This window comes from Paramormyrops kingsleyae, chromosome 8 (assembly GCF_048594095.1).
Source record: "Paramormyrops kingsleyae isolate MSU_618 chromosome 8, PKINGS_0.4, whole genome shotgun sequence".
Lineage (NCBI taxonomy): Eukaryota > Metazoa > Chordata > Actinopteri > Osteoglossiformes > Mormyridae > Paramormyrops > Paramormyrops kingsleyae.
The window spans coordinates 20378224-20392068 of NC_132804.1; the positions used below are offsets into that span (position 1 = coordinate 20378224).

At 38.4% G+C, this 13845-nt stretch overlaps 1 protein-coding gene across 1 annotated transcript; it reads left to right on the forward strand.

Annotated features, from left to right (window-relative positions):
- The first annotated feature begins 2566 nt into the window (after positions 1-2566).
- On the forward strand, positions 2567-11617 carry stmn3 (stathmin-like 3). Its single transcript, XM_023795319.2, has 5 exons — positions 2567-2948; positions 7255-7350; positions 7815-7990; positions 8907-9098; positions 10171-11617. The coding sequence occupies exons 1-5, from the start codon at positions 2930-2932 to the stop codon at positions 10228-10230; spliced, it is 543 nt and encodes a 180-aa protein (XP_023651087.1). The 5' UTR covers positions 2567-2929; the 3' UTR covers positions 10231-11617.
- The last annotated feature ends 2228 nt before the right edge of the window (positions 11618-13845 follow it).

Genomic DNA, 13845 nt, shown 5'->3' on the forward strand with positions numbered 1-13845 from the left:
GACCAGCTCCATATTGTTGCTATGGATTTAGAATGGGATGTCATAAAACTTCCCGTAGGTGTAATGGCCAGGTGTCCCAATACTTGTGTCCATATAGTGTATGTATAACTCTCTTCTAATGCACAGAACCACCTAGTGCTTCACTCCAGGAAATTGCTTATGTTGCTTGAAATATGTGGCGACACAGAATTTGAGGATTCCCTCTCACTCTTTTCCATAGAAATATGCAGTCTGGATATTGAAAAAAAAGTCTTATGTTTGTTTTCCCTCAGACCTTTCCAGGCTTTTATTGAGTCATATGATTGTTAACCTATTTTAGCTTTATTTAATGCATGTTTTTTTTTTCTTTTAATGGAACTTGGTGACGTACAGAGGCACATAAGTTACTACTCATTCTGATTCCTTCATCTTCTTTGTCTTATTAGGTTAATATTGCCAATGTACAGGAATGTTTTATGGATATATTGCTTGCTAAAGTGTTAATGAAATAATGAACTAACTCTTTTCTTCAAGTGATTAGTTACTGGGCTCAATGTATTGAGTGGTTAAGTATTGAGCCAAAATGAAATTTAGGGTAATTTGGCCTTTTCCCACCATCCATTACCTATGAAGTTAATGTAATTAACATGATTGATTCACCCCTCCCCCCCCCACCCCACACACACACACACACACACACACACACAACAACAACAACAACAACATAATTACTCTCTCCTGTTCCAAGTCCCAGTTAATCAATAGAGACGGACAGTGCTGGTCAACCTATTAAGCGACAGTCGCCACCTGCCTAGGGCACCCTCTTCTGAGGGGCAGTGACTTAGCCGGTTGATTTCACTCTGCTTTTGTGAAGCTTGCCCATGGTGCCACCTGAGCATCAGAAAGGTATTTGGCGAAGGCGACACTACTGTGCTAGTCTTAGAAGTAAAACCAGGGCTGGAAATTAAGACAAAGCTTAGATGAAAGGTTAATTAACACTAAACTGCTGGCTAGTAAAAAATATTGTGTGTCAAACTACATTTTTTGCTGAACTATCCCAGGTAGTTAGAATCACAAATCCTTAAATTCTACCCAAGGGCAATCCCAGAGATTCTGGGGGTCCTCCAACCCCCCCCCCCCCCCCAAGTATGGTAAAATTTATTACCTTTATTTAACTGTGAAGTGTAAATTAAAAATATCAACAAAGAGACTTTAACAAACACATGACTTTTATTTTCACTTTGGTGGTAAACAGAATACATAAATAAAGCTAATTTGTCGTTGTGATGTACTATATAATTGCCCGCCCTTGGGGCCCCCTCCCCGCTGGGGGCCCCAGGCCATCACCTGCCCTGCCTGTCCTGTCACTGCACCTCTGGTTCCAGCTCTGAGTGAGACATAAGTAAATAAATGGAATTCCTAATGTAACTGTTTGACAGTTATTAGATTGATTATTCGATGCATTACAGAAGTTACCTTTAAAATATACAACTCTTTTGAGATCGAGTCACACCGTATATTCAGCTGAATTCCCAGAGTAATGAGTGAGCCACTGTCAGCCTACCATTAGGAGCCTAACAGTGGGCGCATTTCTGTGCATTGTGATTTGCATATTATACTCTATACATTATTAGAGAGAAATCAGAGCTTAACGGGAAGCCTGGGGAGGATATTAGTGTTCCTAAAAATGGGGAACCATGCATTATTCATGACAGCAATTATTTCATGGAGACCCGAGAGACGCATCCTAGTACCATATTGATCGTGGCAGGAAATGTAACTCCGAAACACGGCCGAATCCTTTTAAAAACTTGTTGCCGATTAGATGGCAATTAATTAGTGCTCCACAGTCGGACAAACGCCAGCAGCCGCATTCGTGTTCCTCATGAAAAAAGGCAGATAATCGATAGCTCTTCGGTTGTGTACCCGGAACAGTAAACCCTTGAGCACTTCTATAATTACAGAGGCGCAGACCAAAGAAATACATGAGAATGAAAATGTAATATCATGCGGTTTTTGGAAGCCATGGGTGGAAAACACAAGGAAATACAATGTGTCACAGGTAGTTGTGTTTGATTTTAACAATATTTATTTCCTGAAAAATAAGACACTGAAGGAATCAGAATTTGTTGTTTATGACAGACAAGACATACGGCTTCTATTTGATGTTTTATGTAGGTTTTACAAGTAAACAACTAGTGAAGGTATTTTATAAATCTATTTTTTTAATTACTTGGATATTATTTGGTTATTTTTCAAACAGAATTCAAAATTTAGCAGTGTGGTGCTTATAGATATACTACATAAATATATATTTGAATTACATTTATATATTTATATTTTAGATCCTATAGTTAGGTATGAAAACCATTGTATTATTAGCTGGGAAAGGAATGGAGACTGACCATCGCGGCGATTTGATTTGATTGGTCAAAAATGTGCATGTCAATTAAAAATCCATTAATATGTGGAAGATTTTTTTGACGCAAAAAAATCTGAAGAGTAAAGGGTGTGGCTTCTTTATTTTCAACAGCACTCTCCCCCACCCCCACTGCCCCCCACCCTACGCACCTTTGCCTTGTTTTTATTTCAGAAGGTAATGGAATCTGCTGTATCTGCATCCTACCCAAAGCCTTCCAGACAGATCTGTGTTATTTAAGCAAACAGGAGAGCCTGGCACAGGATGCTGATTAATATTCCTTTAGAGAGGTAAGGGAAAGAGAGAGGGAGAGGCTGTGTGTCTGTGTGCGCGCCTTGCTGCCTCCCCCTCACCCATTACAGCCCCCTTCTGCTCAATGTGAGCCTGCTGCCCGCTGCTTGCTAGGCAACCAGAAGCACCAGTATTGCACTGCACCACTGAGGAGCGGACGAACAGACCCAGCCCGGCTTTTCCACATTCTCTCTCGTCCATCCGTCAAACACCCTGTTCCGCTCTGAGGCTGAAGCTACCATGGCTAACATTGTAGCAGGTAGGATGCATTAAGCTTTGTTTACCGCCTGAAATACACCTATGGATGCTTTCAAATATCTGCATAGGCATTTTATACAAAGTGGGAGGGATGCAGTGGTCAATTGAATTATTGTTTTTTTTTTTTACTTAATGTAATGTTTTGGTTATTTTCGTGACTCTGCAGAGATTATGTGGGTGGTACTGAACAGGGACCATATATCTGTAATATTAATTATAATAGTGATGCTGATCTATTGACATGCAGCTAAGGGTCAATTGAATTATAAGGAAATTGAAAGGGGGAAAAAAAACCTTATTTCATTGGTTAAGATGGGAGTAGTTCACAAATCACATCCGTCTTGGAATCCTCATCCAAAAAACAGATATTTTTAATAAAAATATGTATATGTCAAAGACTGTTTACACTGTGCTAGAAAGCCAACAGATTGTGATCGAAAGGTTAGAACGGAGCAGGAGTTCATGGGACCTTTAACAAAAGGCACATGGTATTTTGCTGCAGAGCTTGCGATTTGAGGATTCGCTGCGCCGCTTTTAGATGCGAAGGTATTATTTTGGTGAACGGATACTCTGGCAGCAATGCAGAGCGATAAGGCTTGTCATGTGATAAACCACATCTTAGAGTGATGCCATTGCTGTTGTGTTTTATGCAGCATTTTTTTTTACAGGGAAAGGCTGTCCTTTTAATAAAATGTTGAGATAGGCAGGATAGGAACTGAAAAAGGCCTTTTTCCAGTGGGCTGGTTTGAAGTCAGCAAGATGGGAAATGGTGACGAACTGGTCCTTAATTATGTTTACACGTATGAGTGGACACTGGGACAAAGGGAAAAAGTGAAGTATTCCATACCGCCAAGTGCTTTTGCTCCAAATAAAGGGCACCTTGATTTAAGTCCTCCATTCTGGCATAAAGGCCCTTCGTTAGCAAGCCACTGAGAAGCTAAAGATGGAAGTGGGGGGGGGGGGGGCTGTCACCTTTCTCACAAGCCATCTAGAAGAATCCATTTTTCACCCAGGCTACAGTCTTTTATGTCACCCAAAAATACGGACGGCATAGAAGTGAAAAGGCATCTTTCAAATATGACACATTTTCCGTGGAGTGGATTTCAGTCACACTGTCTGTAAATGAAATATTTATGCAATCAGCTTGTATGTTATGTAAAAGTTTGATTTGTTTTCATACATATGGCACATGCTGTTTACCCAGAGTGCTTAAATAAACCCCCAGCAGCCTTACACTGCAAAACGACAAAGACACTAAACAAATACCCTGTGAAGGACTGGCAACCCATCCGGGGTTTAATCCCAGCCTTGGCTACTATGCTGCCTGGAATAGACTCCAGGCCCCCATGATTCTGACCAGGATTAGTGGTTGAGAGATGGATGGATGGGTAGATGGATGGATGGATGGGTAGATGGATGGATGGATGGATGGATGGGCTAAATAAAAATTAATTTAAATAAATACTCAGTCACGTATCTCTTCATAGACACAGACCTGGAGTTTCGGCATATTATGTAACATCTGTTGTAATGAGCTTCACAGAAAAACAAGACTGGAAGGGTTCAGTCCTGGCAGAGGCTTCCTGAAATACTCTCAATGACATCCTTTCATCATGTTTTAGGATAGTTCCACTTTCACTGTTTTGTCGCAATCCAATGCCATGTGTCCAATGATAAACTACATGGGCTTAGGAAGTCATTTCTCCTACATGTTTTTTTTAGTAATTCAGGAATAATTAAAGTAACCTCTGAGTAAAACTTTTTCATACACTGACAGAACATGATATAATCTAAAGACTTATGGGTCAGACAATCCAGGAATGTATTATTTATAATTCTCATACAGCTCTTTAGATATGCAGCAGTAAAGTCGTTTCTTGGGCTGTGTTATTAGCATGGTAGCTGAACTGATTCCCATGAGTAAGAGCTTTTCTTCTCCCAACAGGCATGATATAGGGTATATTTTAGTATTTCTTAGAATAATATTTCATTATTAATCGTTATTAATAATTAGTTAGAGGCACTGGATTGGCAACGAAAAACTGTACTATTACAAGCTGATGTAAGTGATAGGGAAGCATGAATCAGAGAAGCCACACAGCAGTGTGGCGTTACCGTGGTGTTTACCAGACAGCACAGGAGCGTCATGGCGTGTCGGCGCCACAGGGGGGCACCACCTGAAGCCCAGTGCCTCCCAAAACACAGAAAATGCTGTCGATTTTACCCTCCAATTAAACATATAATTATGAAGAAAGTACAAAAAAATTTAAATAATTAACAGAATAAAAGAAATATAGAGGTAGTAAAGTAGAAATAAAGATCCGCAAATAATGAACATGTAGATAATAAACATATCTACATATTTATTCACGCTTAGATCACACCTTCACTCTTGACTATCCTCGATTATTTGAATCCAGTCTTCAATTATTCTATTTTAAAACTATAATTTTATATATATATATCCATATATATATGGATGGATGGATGGATATATGCCAAACAAACAATTCATTGACTTACTGTACAATACAGCCCCCATACCTCTTCACCTTACTGTAGAGTACCGTATCGCTAGCAATTGCTCCTTATTACAAATTGCTTCTTTCTGTCAGGAACAATCACACGGGCCCAACCAGGCCAATTTTCAATGGCAGAGGAATAAGCTACTGTATAGAAAGTGTCATTCGGGTGACTGCGGCGGTAGGTGACTTTGTGTTCCCATTAGACCAGGGTAAAACTTAGTCATTGATTTAGACACTAAGAATGATGGCTTTGTTCCATTTTTAAATTTCCAGCTATCAGAGAGCATAATATGCTCCTGTGCAGTAATGTGCAGGACATTTCATGAGTTCTGTAACAGGCCATCCTCATAGTTGTCTTAGCAGTAGAAGATACTGTAAGTAGGATTCTCCTGCAGGACTTGTGGTAAAAGCCTTGTTGTCAGGATGTGTCTCTCTGAAGTAAATCAGGTCAGCTTCTGATGTCAGGCAGTCCATCTCTGAAATAAGCAGGCCAGATTGGTTTGCCTGTTATTGTCTGAACTAAAAAGATTAAATTCTGATTTAACAATGACCCACTGTGTTTCTAAAGAGAGAGTTTTAGTAAGTTTTCACATACAGGTCTTGTCTGTCCTAAAATATTATTCAGGAATCCTGGTGTTGGTAGCAGTTATTGTAAGTGGTGCTGGATGAAAATTCATCCATGGTATCATTGCATAGATACTATATAATATTCCAGTCATGCTGGGTGAAATCTGGGAAGTTTTAGGGTCTTGTTACACCAGTAAACGCTTGGAAGACAAGTTTAATGGATTTAATCAACCCATTTAATTTAATTGGGTGATTCAGTTCCTGACTGGAACAAAACAAACTCCTGGACCAGCCTTGAAATGTAATATTTTAATTATTTTATTAGTAAAAATGAATTTAAAGATCATCAGACCTAACCCTTAAACCAGTCTATGATTAACCCTTCCATAGAAGGTCCAATGCAAGTTGACCAGTCACATTGTATATTTTATGTTGCGAAATTCATTATATAAATTCTATATACAATTATCAAATCCACTCCAAGGATTGGTAACATAGAATAATGGATAATTCTGCAGAAGCAAAATTCCACCATAATCTCAGTTATACTGAAATTATACTTATTATTGCCTGTATAAGAAAATAATAATAATGTCCACCTTTTATGGTTAATGTCCAGGTTAGGTATGACTTAGTACAGTATAATTATTAATTAGTAAAATATTTAAAGTTTTAAATGGTTCAAACTGTGTACTTTTAGTTAAAAGCTTTAACTGAAAGATCGACATGGTCTTTTGTTTTCTTTTCTGTGTGACTTAATCCCAACGAGCTGTTTTTGTGATTCTTAAATGTGCCCCTTGATTCCAAATCCAGGCCTTGTTTTCAGTTTTCCCATGCAGTTAGTTTAATAATTCCTGATTCTGATTGGCCAGAGGCTTTACACCTGGTTCCCAGGTAAAGGAAGGCTGGAAAATCAGCAGGATTCGGACCTTGAGGACTGTGATTTGAATTAGCCCTGGCTTATACTTTTCCAAGGATGTAACATTCCTTATAACCTTTGCGTCCAGCGCTCCATGAAGATTACTTGCAACCAACCAACTTTAACATGGTGTTTTTCTTTAAATAAAGATTGCAGTTATGATACCAACAAATATGAGTAAACCTCTGTCAATAATAAACCTTTGCAAAGTAAAAATGAACCCTTAACACAGGTTTTATACATGACAGTCAAAACTTTTTGTGTCTCCTGATTTTATTGTGACATTTACCTTGCAGCCTACAGGGAGAAAATTAAGGAGATGTCCATGCTGTCTCTGATCTGCTCCTGTTTGTACTCCCAGCCACATCGTAACAGCATTTACCAATATGGAGGTCTGTACATGTGCACGTGACTTACACCATTGTGAATTATCTGTGGCTGTCTGGTCCAGACATGCTCACACACACCAAATATACAGTAAAGCTGAAACTGGAAATACAGTAACTCCTTCACATTTGCGGACTTGACATTCACGATTTCGGTTATTCGTGATTGACCCGTGAACAGTTAAACGGGGATATTGCTGGAGCTGGCTGAAAGATCACAGAAACTCGAACACGGCGTGTAATACTGAAAATAATCTGGGTGGCATAAATCATATAAATACATACATATTAGTAACACATATTATTTGATAGTGTAAATGCATACTATATATTTAATATTAAAGGTCTTGGCTCCATCCTTTCTCAGAATAAGCTCCAGGCTCATAATGAGCTTGTCCTGGAAGAACGATGGATAGATTAATGCCAGCCCTGTTTAGATGTAACATGTAACTCATTGTCTCCATCAACAGACATGGAGGTGAAGCCCATTAACAAGTGTGCTTCGGGCCAGTCCTTTGAGGTCATACTGAAGGCCCCAAACGACCTGTCCCCAGACCGCCCTCAGCCACTAGCTTCTCCTCCAAAGAAGGACGTCTCCCTCCATGAGCTGCAGAAGAGGCTGGAGGCCGCAGAGGAGAGGAGAAAGGTGGTAACATTCACATTCTGCATATCAAGGCTATGGTGGCATTGTGAAGTAACGATATAGTACTCTCATGAACATGTCCCAAGCAATAGTGTGTGAGAATGACCTATGGATGGAGTATTGTCTTCTCTTTCAAATTTGGGACATTCAAGTTCTGCTTTGTGGAGAGATGAGGGAATACTGAGGCCAGAGATGATGGCTCGTAAGATATTTGATGATGTACGTCAAGCAACAGCAGTTTAATATTGACAAAATGTACCCATTTAACCCGGTTTACACTCCACCTTTCTGCTGAAGCCGATGAGACACTCTTTCAGCTGATGGCTGCCTGTAATTGGCATGATCACCCAGCTGTCAGGCCAGAAATGACTGTAAGGTCTATAGTTGTATGATGTCTAGGAATATTATTGTTTCCATGGTGACAGGTATACACATATTCCTAATACATTTCTGTTAACAGTGGGTGCCTACTGTATCCTTCTGCCTTGTAACGTGTTAGTTATGGAAATTGAATGGATGGGTTTTGTCTGTGCTTTCTATATGTAGACCAAAGAATGCAAGTATAACTGAGTTTTTTTGATAATATTATAAATTCTCATAAACCAAGGCATGTGAATGCACAAATACTAATAAATGTAAATACTTGTTTTTGCAATTTATGTACATAGTACCATAAAGAAGGCTGAATTACATATGGCATATGGGTACAAGTGTTAACTACTGTTGCCATAATTCCATTATAAGCACACGCTGCATGCCCAGTGATTTGGAAACGAGAAAATGACACACAGGGAACCATCTGTTCCCGCATGACCTCTGCTGGCGCTCGCACGTGTAACAGGCTGCGTTTTCAGTCATGCCGTTAGGACGTCAGCGGCGGGTGCTGACTTTTCTACGCTCCGTGTCCTGCGTCACGCAGTCCCACGAGGTCCACGTGCTGAAGCAGCTGGCAGAGAGGCGCGAGCACGAGAGGGTGGTGCTCCACAAAGCCCTGGAGGACAACTACAACTTCAGCAAGATGGCCGAGGAGAAGCTGAGCTACAAGATGGAGGTTAATAAGGAGAACAGAGAGGCCCTCTTCAACGCCTTGAAGCAGAAACTCTGGGAAAAGGCAAGAAATGGCTCTTATCTTCAGATATTTCACTTGGGAAATGCTGTTAACATTTTTGACATTTTGGGGCTGTTATGAATGTCATTAACAAAGGCAGTATATGGATCTGTGAATTAGCAATCTGTGCCCATATCCAGCAGGTCGTAGGTTCAAATCCTTTGGCCAACAGCATAATTATATCACAAATGGGCCCTTAACGCCAACTGATCCTTGGATGTTGGATGTTGCTTGGCCTAAAAATGTCTGATTATTAGATTAAGATATAAATGGAATAACAAGTCTATCGATGGGCTTGTAAACATGTAATGTTAAAAATCTGGTTCTCTGTCAGGTGATACTTGTGCTACATATCGCTCCCTGCCTGCTTCCTACTTAAGTGGTAAACACAAGAGAAGAGGTTCATAGTAACACTGTTCACATAATAGTGAAATTCACAGTCATGGGAGCCATTGGTACCAAAGTTCATTCCACATGATACTGTTCATTTATTAGGCTCCCTTAATAGCAGGGCGCAAACACCAGCACAGTGGAGGAAGTAGAGGACCCTGTAATTTGTAGTGACTAATTACAGATTATTGGTGACTAATTAAGATTAATGGTTATGCTTAGTAATATAACACTGTAATTAAAATTTCATGCAAGATCACAAGCATCAAACCAAAACATCTGCTTATCAATTAATGTGATTTCTTGCATTTCCTTTAGACATTAATTTAACACACAATATAAAGAGGCATGTGAGCTGTCCTTTAATGAAATGCGATCACAATAGAATTTATTTGCTACCATATCAAGAAATTTTATAAATTGAGTAATACATTGTGGTCATAATACTCATTAACTGATTTTTATTTCTATTGTTGCTTTTACCTGAAGAGGTTACAGAGGAATCAAATGCTAAGTCGTCCACAGTAACCTTGAAATTGTTCATATGGTGCTGAATAACCAGGTATTATTGTAATATCGATCGTGTGTTATTGATTTAAATGTGTGCAGCAAAATGTTATGAAAGGATGGTTCAGACAACTACAAGTCCTAAGTCTCCAATTTGCATTACTTTCTCTCTGTCCAGGAAAAGCATGGAGCTGACGTTCGCCGGAACAAGGAGCTCCAAGCAGAACTGTCCGGCTGAGGATTCCCTCCAAACGGTTACCGAGAAAGATTGTTCCGGCTGTCCCAAACAATTCTGCTGTCCGAATTCTTTTTTATTCAAGGTTCATCACCAATCTCCGCATGTTAATTTCACAGTCAGGCAAAAGACTCAAGTTATCAAGAGGTCTACAGTAATATACTTAATATACATTAATATATTAATATACTTATTTGATTCTAGTTTTTTTTTCTTATCAAATTGTTCATAGTGTTTTAAGCCAATAACTGTCCATATACGCTCCTCCACATTACTTCAACATAAATCAAATTCAGTCTCTGACTCTTTACAAGAATAAGTTCGGTGAGGGGGTGAGTAGTTCGAGATAAAAAAAGAACTGTAGAAATTATCCAGTACTTCATAAATCAATATAATGTATCACAGTACACACCAAACCTATTAAGTTTCATTTTATTTTTGCAAAACAAAAAAGAGTTATTATAGTGACGTAATCGGAGCGCAAGTGCAACTACAATTAAATCTAATCTAAGGCTTCCGTGTCACCCGTCAGTTTTATCTGAATATATCTGAACTTCATTGCTGTCTATTATATCTAAGACACATATTGAAGATGGTCGCTTGAAATCTAAAGCTTGTTCCTTCATCTCCTTGTAATTGCTTTGTTCAGTGCCAAAATTACAGTTTAAAAGCTGGTAATTAACACAGGTAATTGTTGCATATCATTTATGCTTTAGACGTGCGATCTGTATAAATGCCACTTAGCACACATTACACCGTACTGCAGGGGGAAAAAATGTATTTTTTAAGCTTAATCTGTTGACAAAAATATTCTTTTGCTGGCTTTAGTGTGTATAGGTTTTTAAGTGTACATAAAATACTGTCCCTGGTAACCTTTTTTGAAAGTAACAATATCCCAAACTAATATACACACTAGATAACAAATCTGCAAAGTATCCATAGAAATGAATGCTTGTAATGTTATGAAATCATACTCTTAATGCAGTACAGTTCTTTCCTGTGGCACCAGTCATTTTCTTGGGTTACCAGCTCACGATAATATACATAAAATATAAATTATTACTTGATCAAACAACTTCTTCAAAATCATTGCAATTTGATATTAAAATAACATGCTTTGTTTAACTAATGAATAATATCATTCTGCTAGGATGTTTTACTGTGTGATGTTATTCATATAAGTTTTGGTTTTTAATGTGTAAATGCTATTCAGTTTGTATATATACATGATGACAAGGTAGCATTCTCGCTAGCAACTGAAGCTGAATGGATCATTCACTAAAATACAAATATTCTTGTAGAGCACAAATCTATAATTTATGTTCAGTGATACCAAGAATGGAAACTATACCAACTGAGAGCTGAATTAAAGCGGCGACAAACCTTCTCAGATGTTTATCAGCTACCATTTTGTATTCAAACACAAAGACATTATACATTTCCTACCATGCAAGTTTGTAAGGGCTGGATGTGTTACCATTCAGACACAGCTTAACATTTCCCTTTGCTAGATGCTAGAACTCTCTGCACTCAGTGTATTGACCAATATACTGGATAGTATTTTTTTATTTCAATAACTTAAATAAATGAGGCTATAAACAGTATTGAAGAAAATCAACAGGCATTTAAAATTCCAAGCACCCCTCTATATTTTGTTTATGTCTGTATTGTCACCCCTAACTGAAGAACACAGCTTGAATGTAGTGGCAAAGTTGATTTGTACTTTTGCCTTTTGGGGGCGCTCACCAGACTGTTTATCTAGTGAACTTCCTCTAAGTACTGCATGTACTATGCTGACACGCTATTTTCAGACCATGGCTGCATATATCAAAATACATGTGTGTGGGGAACAAAAGATAAACAAAGGCACACCTACCATTACTCACATCAGAGGTGGCCAACAGAGAACTTGGTGGACCAGGTTTTATGAGAGATGAACCCATAAAACTCACCATCCAAATAATGACTCTAGTCAAAGCAAATTAAGACCATTGAGTGAGACTGGGCACCTCTCACTTATATTTTAAGATATTTCACCTGTGGCACAGTATTTGTTAAGGTTAGTAGACGATCAACGAAGGGAATAAAGCACCACGTAATAACCTTGTTTCACTTCCTTATCTAACTGCTATTCATCTGGTATTTGTAATTTATTACTGGAATGATCATGAAGATGCAGGGAAAACACCTAATTACCACATAATTACCCCGTTTCACTTCCTTACCTAACTGGCATTTATGTATCCGTGCTATATTAGCAAAATGTGATTATGAACTTGCAGGGAAAGCACCTAAAATGATTCAAACCTTATACACCTGAATATGGGTTCATTGAGTTGACTTTACTGATTTAACAACAACAGGCAGTTAGGAAGGTAGATGACAGCTAATTGTTACGCCTGTTCTGTTCTTTGCTTAATACGTGCAAATACTTCCCAGGTGAAAACTGGCAACCCAGTTCTATGCAAATGACATGACATGCACTGCTCTTTCTTTGCCACACCCTGGTAAGATGTAAAGGAATTTGGCTAAACAGTACTTTAAAAAGACTTATATTGCAGAGATTGTTAAAAACACAGCATCCAAATTATTGACAAATAACAGTTTCTTAAACAATGTAGTTAAAAAGCATGGATTGGGCTAGTCATGTGTAGCTATAATATAAAAGGCTGTAAAACAACACAGAAGGTCACTGGATCAAATCATCATAATAGAAACCTTAACACGAGCCCTTAACCCCAGTTGCTCCAGGGGTGCTGGCTGATTCAGTGCGTATGCAATCTTGCAATCTGAAAAGCAGGAAAGAGATCCTCACAAGTTTCAGGGGTATTTTATCTGTGACGATGTTTTCCAGTCCAGGAAGTTATTTTGATTTATTTATATCTTGATCATACTTCCGGAAATGTTGCATCAGATGCTTCTGCATGCAATGTTCTCAGATCAAGATATCTGTTGCAGCAGGTGGCATTGTTGCTTTGCTTACATGAAAATTGCATCATTCTGTTGAGGCAAAACCCCTAGGATTTTAAGTGTTGCTAAAACTAAAGAACCTAAAGCCTAAAGAACCCAACTTCCTTTATCACATTATGTCAATAAGTAATTAACAAATGTATAGCAATTCAAATGTTACAAAATCCTGAATAAACATTTAAAATGACATAAAACTGAAGTAAAAAAAATGTTTATTGTGTTTGACAAATTATATTAAATATCTTATTCAGTGCAATTAAATTATCCTTAATTTTGTGATTCGCACAAGTATGAGTTCATATACGTCAGAATGCTTCTCATGTCTCATCTTACTGTCCATGAGACACACAGACACTTATGCAGATGAGAGCAAGATTGAGGATCACAATGCAGTGTGAACCAGCTTGCAGCACCCGTGGAGCTGGGGGGTTAGGGCCTTGCTCAGAGCTAACAGACATGTAACTATTCTGCTGAGGCTCAATACTAACAATGCTATACAAAGATCAACTATTAATTAAATGAGAATCAACCTCAACATTCAGCAAATCAAACTTGACTTTTCATGCTTTTTGTAAACTTTGTAGCTACCTTATTATGAACACTTAGCAAATACAGGTAGGACTCATTATTTGCCTCTCAAACCACTTT